The sequence below is a fragment of the Parasteatoda tepidariorum genome, chromosome 4 (genome assembly GCF_982258835.1).
Source record: "Parasteatoda tepidariorum strain Cologne lab strain chromosome 4, Ptep-v5.0, whole genome shotgun sequence".
Taxonomy (NCBI): Eukaryota; Metazoa; Arthropoda; class Arachnida; order Araneae; family Theridiidae; genus Parasteatoda; species Parasteatoda tepidariorum.
In genome coordinates, this window is record NC_141758.1 from 74,102,708 (window position 1) to 74,118,819 (window position 16,112).

General features: G+C 28.0%; 1 protein-coding gene across 2 annotated transcripts in view; it reads left to right on the top strand.

Annotated features, from left to right (window-relative positions):
• LOC107457179 (CD109 antigen) overlaps positions 1–16,112 on the top strand; it is a 67,049-nt gene that overhangs the window by 29,412 nt on the left and 21,525 nt on the right. The window contains exons 2-12 of one of the 2 annotated variants that reach the window (XM_016075277.5): positions 9,211–9,272; positions 10,590–10,786; positions 11,126–11,151; positions 11,945–12,095; positions 12,215–12,288; positions 12,944–12,995; positions 13,079–13,152; positions 13,229–13,268; positions 14,462–14,546; positions 14,677–14,785; positions 15,787–16,008. In XM_016075277.5, coding sequence (XP_015930763.3) covers positions 9,217–9,272; positions 10,590–10,786; positions 11,126–11,151; positions 11,945–12,095; positions 12,215–12,288; positions 12,944–12,995; positions 13,079–13,152; positions 13,229–13,268; positions 14,462–14,546; positions 14,677–14,785; positions 15,787–16,008 — 1,086 coding nt within the window. In that variant the 5' untranslated portion in view covers positions 9,211–9,216. The remainder of the gene's footprint in view (positions 1–9,210; positions 9,273–10,589; positions 10,787–11,125; positions 11,152–11,944; positions 12,096–12,214; positions 12,289–12,943; positions 12,996–13,078; positions 13,153–13,228; positions 13,269–14,461; positions 14,547–14,676; positions 14,786–15,786; positions 16,009–16,112) is intronic. The other variant, XM_016075279.5, reaches the window with a different exon arrangement.

Consider the following 16,112-nt stretch of genomic DNA (forward strand, 5'->3'; position numbering starts at 1 on the left):
TAACTATAATTCAGATGCCGTTCTGCATTTTTATCACTAATGCTTTTATTTCTTTCATTTTTTGATAGCGTTTCCTTAATAACTGTTTAGAGGTAGACTGTCACGTATTTGAAGAATAATTGAAATTTACTCATTTATTTATCAAAACACTTTAAAGTTAAGTATAGCTTGTAGTTCATTGAATCTCGGGCATATGAATCTTCAAAATTGACGTTAGTCATGTGCCGACCTGGGGCTCTTTTCTCACTTTTTTATTTAAGTGGTTTTTTTTTATGATTGAATATCAATTATAAAAAATAATTTTTCCAGAATTTCATTAAAAAGTAAACAATAAGTTTCGGGTCTTCTTAATCGACAAACAGCGCAAGGTTTCTAAGCTTATTACTGAACTTGTATCTGCCTTTACAAACTAGCCAGCTGCTAAAGTTCTTCCCACGATATCGTCTGCAAATGCTAGCTGTTGTACGGATTTCACAAAAATTTTGTTCTGCGTTTGTGTACCAGTCTTTAATAGCCATCTCTAGTGCTATATTAAAGAGATGACATAACAGGGAGTCTCCCTGTTTCAGTATAGAAAGCATTTGATATTTTCTGAATTCACTCAACATTTTACTCTATTGGGTGTCATTCTTATGAGGTTCCCGAATTTTTTAGGAATTCCAAACTCTGACATTGCCTGATGATGGTTACGTGCTCAAAAATGACTAAACTTTTTTTACGTGAAATTTCAGTTGCATAATGGATTTGTGAATCATCACATTTCCAATTAATTTATGCAATATTTATTTCAAAATTTTGATTTGCTGTGAAATTCTGTTCACGCATGACTGTATGAAATAGGGGAAAAAAACCCATTGAAACATAAATCCGCCCCAGTGACCTAAACGTACAGAGGAAAATTTTTCGAGCCGGTCCGTGCTTGCAAGAGTCCATTAAAATGGATTATCATTGGATCGTCAACTACGTTTATTGCCATATTCCAGCCATGCTTTGTTTTGAAGTCTGCTTTACCGATCACGGTCACGGCCAAGTGGATATTTTCAATCTTACTTTTTCTTACTTAGGGGTCTGCTACTGAATTATTCATGCCTGTGTCACTGCCCTATATAATTGTAGTAGCTGGTAATGTTTGGTCATTGTCTTTTGTTAAAGGTGGCTGACACGTGATTGTTTTCTGTGTAGGAGCAAATGATAAAATTTAACCCTACAATTGAATGTACAGAATACATCATAAACTTAGAACAGTTGTGAGATATACATAGTTTTCACTTTAATCTTTTATATTTATTTTTACTCTCTGCGTTGGAATCTTAATTAGGTGGGAGATGGGATCTTAGAAGTTAGAATATTAGTGTTCAATCTTAAACAACGTAAGCAAGGTACGCGTGATTCAAAAGTAAAAATCAAGCATTTTTTATTCTTAATTATACCTAGGTGCTATCTTAGCATTTAATTTACAGACATAAGTGTTTAACAATACTTGTGACAGTAAAAAATAAAAGATGGGGCTGGTAAGTACATAGATGAGTTCAGCTAAAGGTTTTTAATGCATTGCTGTAACTTAGTTGTTAATATTGATTAAAAAAGTTTTTTTTTAGTAAGAAAAAATTGCAGTTTTGTGAACTTAACTTCTATTGTTAAAATTTGAACCCTTTTTTTTATTTTTAAGTTTTTGGCTCAAAGATAAATGCAACATGTCTAGTGGTGGCACTGGCAAGAAATTACGATGCGCTTTCCAAAGCAGTCTACTCCATATCACTGCGATGCGTTAAATATTCTATGCCTTATTAATCGGTACAATTTTTTAATTGTGATACGAACCACGAACTTTTTCCTTCTCTTATAATTGCTTGGCTATGTGTACAGCAGGTCGTTGACGATTTTGTGACAAAAGCATCATGACTTGCTTGTGGTACTTCACAGCGTTAAGTGGTTATAAAACTGTAATTCTATTAATTATGCCCAAATAATTTTTTTTGTTCGTTATCATACATGTCTAGTTAAGTGTCAGGGGTCTGTTTAGAAGAAATTTGGGTCCGTTAACGGACCCTTCACAAAATATCTTTTCATAAAAACGGACCCTTCGCAAAATATTTTAACCTAAAAACGGACTCTTCACAAAATGATTTTTCTTTTAATCGGACCCTTCACAAATTTTTTTAACTTCATTATTATTTTGTTAATCGAACAAATCCTTTCCAGGGCAGAAAACAAGAAAGATGGATGTAAACGAATTAAGTTTTGTCTTCGGCAGACGATTCTTCCATTATTCGTCCGAAATTAATATTCTGCGTTCAGCAGTATAGGCTAAATACCAAATATTTGTATGTTGCATCTCTAATTTAAAAGGAGCAATTGTTGTTTATTTTTTAAAATTTAATTTTTTTAATTACAATTTTACTGTGTTGAGCATAATCTTGTATGTCTTACAATTTAAAAACTCCTTGAAAAAAAATTTTTTTTTTTGCAATAACGGACCCTATTTGCACAAATTTATAAAGGCGGACCCTGGTTGAAAGAATGTGAGTAATTTTTTTTCACAATTTCACGAAAAACGGACCTTTCACAAAATGTCTGGACAGACCCCTGAGTGTTTAATAAATATTTACCACAACTCTTAAATCTTTAGTCTTAGAAACACTTCCATGCCCGTCCTCTAACTTTCTAGTGCTCATCGGTAGTACATCCTCTACTTTTTCACTATTAAGTTGTATCAAAAAGAAGCAACACAAAGAAAATATGCTATAAATTTTAAGCGTGAGACGTCATCTTTACGCATTTTACTGAAATTGTTTTTATCCTGCTAGGCAAAGAATAGGCCTATTTTAATTTGTGTTTCGAATATTTCGATCCTTCCAGCAGGAATAGGATCTAGACTTTTAAATTTCTAATTATGATTAGTGCCCGACAGTTGATATTAAGCCATAAATTAATTCTCAGTAACTCACCCTTCATTAAAATATTTTGCTTCTTTTTTTCGTTTTTGAAAATAAGGGAACATAAATTGCTAAAATTTTAGTGTAATATTAGGAATATTTCCCCAAATTGCTCATTCTTTGTATGAAACACACAATTTATAACACATGAAAATTATTCAAATTACTAGTCTAGTTTCACATAACTATTTTAAGCTTGTAATGCCTTCCTTAGTAGAATGCAATTTGAAACACCGCTTGAAATTATCAAGCAAATCATAGGCGTTTGAAAGACACGCGCACAATAACAATTTTCAGAGCCGAAAAAGCCGAAATATTTACATTCATGTCTTACATAACAGAAGTTTTTTTCATTCGAAAAATGTAAATATTTCTTTACTAAAATATAACTTATCTCCACGGATTAAACGAACGAGATCGGGCTGATTCTTATGATAGTCCTGTGTAGATTTCGTGCTAAAAAGCTGCTATTCAAATCCCATAAAACCATTGTTATGCAAATCGCATCATGTTCTTTATTTATTGACACGTTAACAGAAGGCGAGGCAGTGTCTTGTATTTGTAAGTTTATAATACTGACAGCCGTACTCATAATCGTGTAACCGTAACCGTTGAACTCTACCTGTAGACCAGAACTTGTTTTCTCTTCAGGTTTATTTTTCGCTCTTGAATTTCTTTTAATTGGCCTCCCTTCAACCATTGTTTTCTAGCTTCTTTCTATAATTTTGTTTTCTTTCATGAAGCCAGCGTATGATAAAATTTGCATTGTGACAGCTGCGTACTCTTGGCGAGATTCCATTTGGTTATGTTTGGTGTTTGCTTGCAATCAAATGTTTTAAACTTTCTAGATGGATTTTTTCCCCTTCGAATTATTTGTTTGCTGAAATATATTCAAATGAAAATTGTATTTAATTCGGAATTAATCCGACTTTATTGCTGCAGAAAATGAGATTTGTCTTGTTTAGCTTAGATATATACTCTGATGACATTGTTGAATATCATATTTGGATTTAGTCTTCCAAAATTGGTACAAACCGACTCTTTCCTTCTGATTTCAACTAAACTGGACGTGCTGGAGAAATTTCTCAAATAGGTAAAGTGGCTGCAATTTTTGTGATTTAATGATTTAAAATTTGAATTAGTTGATTACCACGACATTTAAATGGTTATGTGGTACATAAAAAGTATGCTTTGATGTGTTTTAAGTGCTGGCGAAATTTTTTAACCCGTTTGCACACCTAATTGTAATTTACCCCACAGCGGAAATGTTGAGAAGAGTAACTTCCGTGTTGGCAGATCTGTCTTTATTTTTTGCAAATGAACTGTTGCTGGATATTTATGTTCTCGCCAGTAACTTAAACTCGTGTAAAATACAAGGTTTTCACCAAAATAAGCTTGAAAATGAAAACCTAAGAATGAGGTTTTAAATGTTAAAAATCGCTTGTTTCAGATACTTAATAAGTAAACCTTTCCCTCAATAAAACGCATTTTAATATTAAAATTTTAAATATATTTTTGGGAAAAAGCACGTGGTTTGTGAATATTTTAAAATAATTTTCCTCTCGAACTCCTAAATTAAAAATCCTGCTAATTGGACTCACTAAATGTGTGGCACAAAGTGTGTTTTTCATATTCCTATTTTAAAATATTTTTAGTTATGTCCTTTTTTTAAAGAAAATATTTATGTACATAATTAACTTTTTATTTATTTTATTTTGTTTCTTTAAAAATGTTTTAAGGGCATCTACCCCCTTCTTTAAATAAGGAATTTTGAGAAAATTGGCTTCTTGGCAAGCCGTCAGGACATCATATTTTTAAATTTTAATGGTCCGTGCATACCATGGAAATGGTAAAGTAATCCACTGCTTAGATATTGAGTTTAGTTGAGAACTACTGAATAAATAAATAAATATAATAAATTCAATATAAAAAAATGGCTGTACAACAATATTTTTTCGAAGTTGTGATAAATTTTGAAGTCAATTATAAAACATTTAATTTTCGCACATTTTATTTCTTAAATAAGGCTGCTTTCTTCTCAAATTGATCTTAGTTCCGTAATACTTTTTTTTAAAAACATTTTCAAGTTTCTTACCTTATCGAAATTCATGAAAGAGTTTAAAATGACCATATGTCGTTGAACTTATACATGTCTTTCTCTGTAAGCGATTTTTATGTTTCCTTTATTTCAAATTCGTGCAGTTTCAAGAAATCTTTTCACTCTTATCTTAGGACTACTTTTGAATCTTAGTTTAAATATGGATAAGTTATACAGCTTAACATTTAATATCTTTGTTAAAATGTAAAGTCTCGAATTAGCGAAACTCACTTGTCTGTTACAGGAATGTTTTGTAAACTGAACATTCATTGGGGTTAAAATAATCTTTAAATAATGATCACTGTTTCATTTCAGTATTTTTTTAAAAATTTAATCGTTAGTTTTTTTTAAACTTTTATTATTTTTTATTTTTTTACTGTAAGTGATATGGAACGTTAATGTCCAATTTTTAGTTTATCTATATATTTTAATAAGAGCACAGGTAAAAAAATTTTATTCCATTTACCATTTTGTAAAATTCTATGGCGTGCAAAATTTTTCTCCGCAAAATTTAACTTCTTAGCATTTCTAGCATTTTTTAAAACTATTCTTCAATAGAAGTAGAAATCTTTAAATAGTTAAGTTTTTAATAAATAGATGTTCTCTAAATTTGTAGAATACTTTCAAAATTTATTGACCGAACTAGTTAAAGCGAAATTAAAACAAGTTAAAATTTCGAAATGCCTCATTCCCGCTTCAGTCTAACGAGCTTGTAAATTTTTTCGTTTTAACTCAACATTTCGAGGAAAAAAAAAGAAATTTCACAAGTCTGGACTTCTGGTTTTTCTTTTAACGTTTTTTCGTTTCAAATTGTAAAAAGCCTAATTTGTTTCGCCAAGCTCTGCAGCACTTTTAAGTGTTTATGGATGCAGTCACAGTTACGCTTTTATTCTTTGCTATGAAAGCAGGTTTTTATTTGCAGGTAATATATTTTTTTTAATGTTTCGTAACATCGAGATTGCGTATGTTGAATATCAATTGAATATTTAACTAAATCTTGGCTTCGTTGTGGGCGTTACGGTTAATATGACCGGTCTCTGACGTCAACCAAGTTTATTGTGAATTGTATTCTAGAACTATTTCTTGAACACCATTTCACGATTTCATTTTATTTCCAAATTATTAATTTTATTTTCCGCCGTTGTAATTTTTTTTCTTTTATTTTTTTTAAGCATTTGCTTTGTGGATACAATTTTAATCGCTGTTTCCAAAACAATTATTTAAATTGTGGTATTTTTATTTTATCTGGATTATATATAGAACACTAAGTTTGTGGTAATTCTTTAAAATTATGTGCACAGGTTGCAAATGATATAAAAAAAAAAACATCCTTCGTTTATGCGTCGCTCTAAAAATAAATTTTTCAATTATGAGCCGAAATTTTAGGCTAAAATTTTATTTTTTTAATCCTTTAAATATATTTTTTTAAAAAAAAAATGTTTTAAATTAAAAATGAAACAAATAAGCAATCCTTGTTACAGATAAAAAGAAATATATGTTAGATCCTATTAAATTTTGCTTCCCCCTGTGACCTTTTCTTTTTTGCTGTTTCTGGAAAGACATTCTTTCTAGAATTTTGAATAGAGTGTCTTATCTGTTACACCAACAACAATGAAAGCCCATTCATCTTTTAAAAAATGACCATTCCTCTTGTCCAGAGGTTAGTTTTACTCCCATGCTGTTTTCTAAAAAAAAAAAAAAAAAAAAAAAAAAAAAAAAAAAAAAAAAGACACCTGGAGTATGAAAGATGAAAGAGACCGCGATCACTTACTTGCAGTCAGATGGACATTATTAGTAAATAAAAGGAAGTGATCTGTTTAGTGACAGAAGTACTTGAACAACTTATTGTGCAGCATATTATGACGTCAAGTACTTTTCTTAGAAATTTATCATGTGATGTTTCACCCCCTCCCATAAAACTCAAATTTTTTTGTGAAGAACTGTTCATTTATATCTAACTAAAACTTGTGAACGATGAGTACGTGGTGGATGATACTGACGAGATGATAAAGTTCCTCCAAATCACACAGCAGTATTGAAAGCTTTAGACGCTATTCTTAACCATTTACAATTTAATTTTGCTTCTGAAACTCCCCCTTATCCCATTTATATGAACAGGAAAAAACTGTTTTTGAATAACATCTGCAAACACAAATACAAACATGTATTAAGATTATTTTGTAAGAAAATAAATTGTCTTAAGGTATGTTAAATTTTTTTCTTTGTATAATTATAGTAAATACCAAAACAGTATAAATATTAACATTTAATCTTCAGAAACATATTTATTTATATTGTCGCTGCAATTTACGTTACGTTTTAGAATTTTGAAGTTTTTCACTTATGCGCCTCTTTCACTTATGCGCTTTTTTCTCTTGGGCCCCTTACACCGGTGCATAAGTGAGAGTTCACTGTATTAATAATTTTAAGCTATTGTTAAATAAACAAGAGCAAGATATCTATACAATTTTTGGGCAATAAATTATTGTACAGTTTGGTTGGAGCTGTGCTTGCTTTGAATTATTTTAACATTCCATGTATTTCCTCAGAGGCATGGGATACTCATACTGTTTCATTCCTTTCCTTTTAATTATATGATTCAAGCTCTTTGCAATTATTTTCATTGCCGCTTATCCGAAATATGAATGGAATGTTGCAATGGCATGGTCAAAAGTTCAGGCGTGCATATTCATTGAGAAGTGTTTGTAAAGGTAAGCATATACAGGATTCCCTTTCGCAAACACGTGATTACCTGGCCTTTCAGCCCCCAAGCTGGACGTGATGTTCGGCAAAAGCGGAAAATTATTCTTTTTTGTCATTTGCCTCGAGGGTCCGCAGTTGTTTTGGTTTTGCTTTCTTTTTGCAGCATCTGTTGACAAGGGTAACAGGTCGTTGACTTAACATTTGCTCATAAGTTATAAACACACCTTTGATAAATAGTTTGATTAGGCTTCACTTTTAACCCTCTTAACAGAATTCGAAAAGCATCGAAGTTAAAAATTCATTGTATTATTATTGATTACTTAAGAACTTCTTAGCTATTTTGAAACTATTAACTTAAATATTTTTAGTAGTTTTATATTAAAGAAAATATTCTGTGTACGTCCAGGATTTATCTGTGAGCTTCTATTTTCTATTACAATGACAGAGTGTAAATAACTGTTTTAACTTCTGCAATTTCACAGATCTATTATTTCGTAAAAAGTAGACGTGTTAAATTTTTCCAAACATGTTAATTTTTTAATGCTACAAGTAAGAGAAAGTTTCTGTTCTAGTATGAATCAAGTACCTGCATATCCCTTAATGAACTATAGCAGATTTAGAATGTAAAATTTGTTATAAAAATCATAAACTACTTTTAAAAAAACAAAAAAAATCAATGCAAGTGTAAGATGTCCTGGAATCCTCGCAGGATATAAAAATAAAATTTTAAATAAAACAAAATTTTGGGAATTTCTTTTAAGTTATGAAGTATACAAAGTATACAGATGGTTTATGTTTATAGAATATCATATCGAATAAATTGTTTCTGAAGTTTTGCAGACTCGTGCTCTTTTGTTGAAGTTTTCAATGACCATTTTCTGCGCATAATATAAGTGTTCTAAAGTTTTATCTATTAAGCAATTAAAATATTTTTATGTAGGTGCGCTTCTGTTTAAACATAAGTTTTAAAGTAATGCCTTAAGAATAAACGCCTTATCATGCCTTAAGATAAAACAATCACTAACTGCAATACTACAGTTAATTTTAAATGAAGTCTTTAACTAAATTTGAAACTAAGTATTAGGTCGTTAAATATTTAGTTGATTATTCGAATATTTTTAGTTAATTCGGGATTTCATAGTGTCAATAGTAGAGGTGATTTGATTTTGCGGTAAAGCTATTTTTGCTTAGGTAATTTTGAACTTAAATCAGCCTAACTCCTTGGGGTTCTGGACTTGTTGTAAATCTATTTCCGTTCCAATTTTTTTAACGAACTTGATTCTAAATATGTGGGTTAATTAGAACTTGAAATTCGAAAAGAATATATTGCCTTTCATTTAATTTCGTGATAGAATAACTTTTTTTAAAATGCAAATTTTATTTTGATGTATTTTGTGTTGTATTTGTGTCACTTAGACTAAAATTGTGTTTTTTTTTTTTTTTTTTTTTTTTTTTTTTTTTTTTTTTTTTTAGGAAAAAATGCTTGGAGTGATATGGGCACTTAGTGCCCTATTAGCGTTTACGGAAGGACAAAGGTGAGTTAATTCCTATTTGTCTGTAATTAAGGACTTATAAGTGGTTAGCACTAGGTTACCTAAAGGAAGTCATTTTGAGTGCTTTTTAACTGTTTTTTTCATTTGCAAAAAATGTACAAATAATAATGCATAAAATAATATTTTCTTTCCAAGTGAAGTAAATTTTTGTTGTTGTTAATATTTACTAATAAGTTGTTATATAATTGAAAATAATATAAAAAATATTAAAAATTAAAATTTTTTTTTTTACACTTTAGTTATTCTTTCACAATGCAGTCATTTTGACTGCTTTTGTTCGATGTAGGTATATACTAAGTTTTAGTTTTTCTAGTGTTAATTATTGATAAATTACGTTAGATGTAAATTAGATAGAGTAAGTATTAAAAAATATAGATGAGTAAATAATTCCAATATTAAAAGTTAAATTAAAAATTCTGAAAAATTGTTTCATCCTGCCGAAGAAAAGCGTGAATTTAATTTTGCGTTTTAATTTTTTAATTGCGCCCTAATGTTGTGTCGCACATTTACGGGACAAATACTTGCGATGGAGAAATAGTTTCTTTTTTATTTATTTTATTAATATTGCAAACAAATTTACAAAAATGATTACTTTTATCGCTTGTCGTTGAAAATACTTAAAGAAATTACTTGAAATTCTTATCCGGGAGATTTTATAAAATAACAAAGCCTGAAAATTCCATCTAATTATGCCACTATTTGGTTGCATTATTGATAATTCGTAAATTATTTAGGAAATTCTTAACGATATTCGTTCCAGAAGTGAAAATGTGCTATAATCACTACATACATCACTGAATCTTGCAGGGCTGTTTCTGTCGTCATGGTGGCATCAAACTTTTTAATAAGTTTCCTATCTTTGCAGATATAAATGTAAAATAATTTAATCCATTAATATCGTAAAATGTTAAAGCTTTGACTATTTTAAAGCTTTTAAACGTTTAAATGATATAAACGTATTGTGGTCTTGGTGGCAATCGATAGTTTATTCAAAGCCTTTTTAATTGTTAATTTTTCAAATGAATGCTATCATAGGCTTGATTCACTGTGATATTGTATTTCACAATCCTCTTCAAGGCATATTTTTTTTTTATGCCTAATCAGTTTTTATAAGTTTTCAGATTTATAGTACAGAAGCTTTAAGCAAAATTTAATATCGTTTGATTTTATGATTGCAGGCTCAGAAGCTGCAAATACCTTCTTAAAAATTGTGTGAAGTTGGTAATTGATTCAATGAAAAATATAGACTATAGGTATTGTTTGCTTTGTTGTTAAAATTTTCATTTTTTCCCTTTAAAGTAGTACGACAGTAGCTCCCCTGTCTTCAGCTGTCTATACTGTGATAGCACCTGCAAAGCTGCGACCAAATATTCCTTTCCATGTGAGTGCGTCTGTCCATAATCTTCCTGCACCACTAGATTTGAAAATTACAATCGAAGGACCAGCTGATAATGGCCAATACAACACAATAGGAAAACAAATTACTCTAAATTCTGGTGAGTTGGTAAACTTTTATTTTTCTCAGATTCTTTTATTTCAAGGTTCAACTGAACCTAGACTTACAAGATCATACGCTATAACAGCTTGATGTCAAACAAATTATAAGAAACTGTTCATAAATGTGATTTTCAGTTTTTTACTCAGCATATTTGTAAATATAACTTTGAAGCCATTACTTGGTATCATCCAATTTTTTAAAGCTAGTAATTGGCATTTTACTATTTTTAAAGTCAGTAATTGGTGTCTTGATATATTAAGTTGGAAATTTTTTATATTGTTTATATTCAGTTAGAAACATGTTAAAATAATTTCAAATCTTTTTTTTTTTTTAATAGGTGAAACACAGATCCTGAATTTTGAGGTAAGTGCTTAGTTAATAACTTGTAGCTATAATTTGCATTTAAAAACTAAAATAAATTTGCAATTTACATATAAAAACGATCAGCTCAAATATTCTGAGATATATTTTAATTTAAATTTTAAATCGTTATCTTAATTTTTAAAAGTTAAATATTTTATACTTTACTTAATTTTTAAGACTTAATTTGAAAAGTCTTAATTTTTAAAAGTTAGATACAGATACATTATTAATAGATTTTATTTTAATATAGTTGATCCCATTTTCACTATTTAAGTTAAAGGCTTTTGTTGCATAAACTTCTAAAATGAGAATTTTTATTAAAAAAAAAGTATAAAGATAAATCTAAAATGAATATTGATCAATATAAAACGTCTTGCTCAAATTAATGCTTGAGTGTTTCTAATTTTTTTCTATTAGAAATGATTGTTTATAAAATTAAAGTGTCATTATATATTTGTAAAATACTTCTAATTTTCATATTTTCTTATCCATTTGTGATGCTGCCAAAATGCTTCCTAGGGAACATTTGCTTTGATTTATAAATCTTAGTTATTTAAGTTTTTTTAAAAAATTATTGATCAATAATTTAAGCATATTCGTAGTTATGATTAAAAGGATCAAGCAGTTATTATTTTAATTAATGGCAAAATAACAACTTTTTTATAAATTTTTTCTTTCTTTTACTATTAATTTACTACCACTTTGAAAACCCTTTCCCAATGATTGTACTGGCTGTCTTTAATGTACTGGGGTTTAGAAGAAAAAAATCACCTCATTCTTCCTTTTCCATTAGATTGGTGAATGGAGCTCTGGAAATTACAGTCTAATTGTGGAAGGCGATGGTGGACTAAAATTCAGAAATCAAACAGTCTTGACTTATGAACATAAAAGCTATTCTGTCTTCATTCAAACAGACAAAGCCATTTACAAGCCTGGACAATTAGGTAAAACTCAAATTCTTTTGCACTAAGTGCTATATCCTGAATTTATGTTGTAAATTAATGAATTATATTAATCTAGTTGATGAAATAGTTTAATTTACAGAAATTTACTTTATTTTCAGTGCAATTCAGAGTGCTTGTTGTTAATCCACATCTTTTGCCTTCTGTAACTGGTGCAATAAACATGTATATTACTGTGAGTATAACTGTTTATTAAAAGTAATAATTTACTATACTATTTGTTTTTTATACTTTTTAGTAATTTAAAAACTAATTGTGTTCATTTGTTTTGTGGACACGCAGCTTAAAACTATTAAATCTATAATTATCAATCTATTTTTAAAAGATTATTTTTAACTTGTCTATGTTTATAAAGCTTCCATTTTTTAAAAAAAATGCTTCCAATATACAGATTTTTATGATATTATTCTTTTTTTTTTCTTTAGCAAGTTACACTATTTTGATACATGCATACATGAAAATATTATTTCTAAATCTCTGTAATAGACACATTTAAATAAAAAGATAGTTTGATCTTTAATAGATTTTGAGTAACAGTGCTAAAAAATATAGTTCAATCAAGTCAGTTAAACTTACAATTTTTTATATTAACGTTCTTTATTCATGCTAAAATCAATTAAGTGATTTAAATTTTTCATTAACATCATATCAATATGAAATCACATTTCCTATTGATAAATCTAAACAAATGAGCTAATCCTAACAAAAAATTTTAACTTTTAAATCATCTTGGAAATTGAAATGATTTTTTTTGTTCAAATTATTTTTATAACATTTTAATTTTAAATTTATTTTGTATTAATGTATTCATTACAATTAATGTATTTCAGGATGCAAGTGGTAATAGAATAAAACAATGGGGAAAAGTTTTTACCACAAAAGGTATTAATTTATAAAATATTTGTTTATATGTGGCACTGAAAAATGTATTGAAGTAATTTAGAGTTGTTTTAAACTTTAAACAGGTATTGCATCGGCTGAGTTATTGTTATCTGATCAACCAGTTTTAGGAGATTGGACTATTAATGTCGACATTTTGGTAAGTAAAATATTAAGATTTTTATTTTGATAACTTCATAATATATTTTTTCTAAATGAATTTATTTATATTTTAGGGTCAAATGTTTAAGAAAACTTTCACAGTGGCTGAATATGGTAATTTTTTTTTGTTTTTTTTGTTGTTGTTTATAATGAAGTCTTATATTATTTCTTCATGAGAAATGTTTAACTTGAAACAAATATTGAGTCTGATAGAAACTTTTGGCAATTTTCTAGTTTGCATAGTTTAAGCTATTAAAAATGCACTTATAATTCCACATTTCAGGAAATCTTTCATATTTCAATTCTCTGTATAATTATTGCAATTATCTTTATATCTCTTCAAGGGGCTTATATATTTTGGTAAATTACCATGAACCTATAGCGCCCTGTTGAGCTTTTCTCTATTCTTCTGTTATTACTTATCAATGCTATAAGTATTTTTTTCTTGAACTAATTTGCCTATATATCCCTATCTTATCTTGATCTTATGAAATTTAAATTCTGTATTCAATCTGTTATTTAATGATTTGATTTTGCCTGAATGTATTATAATTGATTTTTCTAACCCATTTTTTACTTGAAATTCATGTATAATTTTAATAATTTATTAGAAAAATCTCAATTGGAAATTTATTAATTTAGCTTATGTAATATTTTCACTTCATTAGCAAAATTAGTAAATTACTAATTTGTGTTTTTTACAATTATTTTAAAACTTCACTATGTTTAAAGTATTTCTGTTAGTATAGATAAGAGTAAATTATTGAATTTTTTAAAATTTATTTCATTTTCTCTGTGTATGTATATGCTAAATAGGTATTGTAACCGTAATGTATAATTGTGATAAAAGCTGTTTTGATTAACCAATGTGATGTATAATTACATTTTCGTGAAAATAAAAAGTAATGGTCATAATAGTTAAAGATATAACTCGATGTCATATTTAGAGATTAATCTAACAATCTTTTTAAGTATTTTTTGTTTTAAAAGCAAGTCTTTAGGATGTTAAAGTTTTAGCTAACATATACAAAATTACATAAATAAAAATGATTGTAGTTTGTTTACATAAACTGTTTCAATTGCTGTTTCTAAATTTTAGATATGTTACTGCATCTTCATAAGAAATAAGTACATATATCTTAAATTATGTTTGTGTTAAAAATATATTAGTTTTTATGTATTTTTTATATATTTTTATATATTAATTTTTATATACTAATTGTTATATATTTGAATATATTTTTATATATTAATTTTTATATATTTAAATATATTTTCTATACATTATTTTTTATATATTTTTTTAGTCTTACCCAATTTTGAAGTTCAAATTGCCCTACCACCTTATGTTACTTACAATAAACCAGATTTTGTTGCAACTGTATCTGCAAAGTGAGTATTATTTTTAAGAACTAGTTCCCATACAATCAGGCATGAGTTAGGATTCATATGAATCATAAAACATACAATTTTACAAATTAGATTAATTCTCTTCCATAATGTTTTATTTTATCTTATTCAGGTACACATACGGAAAACCTGTAAAAGGCCATGTCAAACTTCTTGTCAAGCCTTCCTTGAGATTTGGATACTTAGCAAATGAAAATAAGCCTGCTGTAACTGAAGCTGAGGTGAATCTTATATTAAACTGTCTAAATTATTTCACTGGGATTCTGAAAATTAAATTTGCAGATATTCTATCTCTGAAGTTTCTCTCACTGTGTTGATAATGTTATTAGTGCAGAGCGAATTTTTAGTACATATTGTCTTTATAAACGCTTCATTCTGTAGTTGATGGTCTGAGAATTTGTTCTTAGTTATTTTTAACAGCTAGTTAATTTTATGCGATTCTAATCAAATAGTTCATCTTGTAAGGGATAAAATGTATTCATTATTTTGAATAATATACCCATATTAAAGTTTTTTGTTGCAAACTTACCTCAGAAACTTAAAATCATCTAGAGGTTAATATTTTATTTTTGTTATTTTAGTACTCTATCTAAGTTGAAATTATCTATTTATTCAAAAGATATTTGTATAAATTATGTCTCTATTACATTAATAACTTACTTCATCATTGTCCCAACATTTTAATTGTTACTTGGAAAATTTTAGCGAGAAATTTTCCTATATACATTATTATACAAGGATGAAAACGATATGTATATTCTTTTCATAAACCATGCGAGTGATTTGGCAACAGTCTTCACAGCATTTTGTCTTCATGCAGTTGTCTGTTGCCCTGACAATTTATAATGCTTAAAATATAAGTTTTTCTTGTTTTTTCTGGTGTTTGTTAGTATTGCAAATTGTTGAAAATCGAGCATTCAGTTGACATAACGTATTACGTATCAGCTTCGTTTATTATGTTTTATGCATCTTGCTGCATCTCTTTTGTTTCGTTCAAATTTTTGTTTTGTAAACAGTAAGAAGTTCTATTCTTTCTTTATTCTTTAGTTTATTAAAATCCTAAATTAAATTAGCCATAACTGTTTTGGAGATTTTTATAATGCAAATGTCTTTATAAATGTTTCATTTAAACAAAAATTACAGATGTTTTAACTGTTAATTTTATTATAAAACAATTCCATTATATACAAATTTAATATTTAAATTAATATCTATGTTTCAGATTGATGGTTCTGTGGACATTCCAATAAATTTAGCCCGTGATTTAGGTTTGAAGGAAGATACAATGGCTTTAGAAATTGATGTGATTGCTGAAGTAGAAGAATATTTAACTAAACGAAAATATAATGCCACAAATATACTTAAAGTATATGACAGAGATATTAAAGTAGAAATGGTGAAATCTTCAGAATCTTTCAAACCAGGCTTGAAATATACTGCACATGTAAGATTTGCTTATTTTATGTTTTGGTTTAATTCCTTTTTTTTTTGTATTGATAATTTTTAAAATTTTATACCTACAAGTGTGTATATCCATTTTTTTAAAAT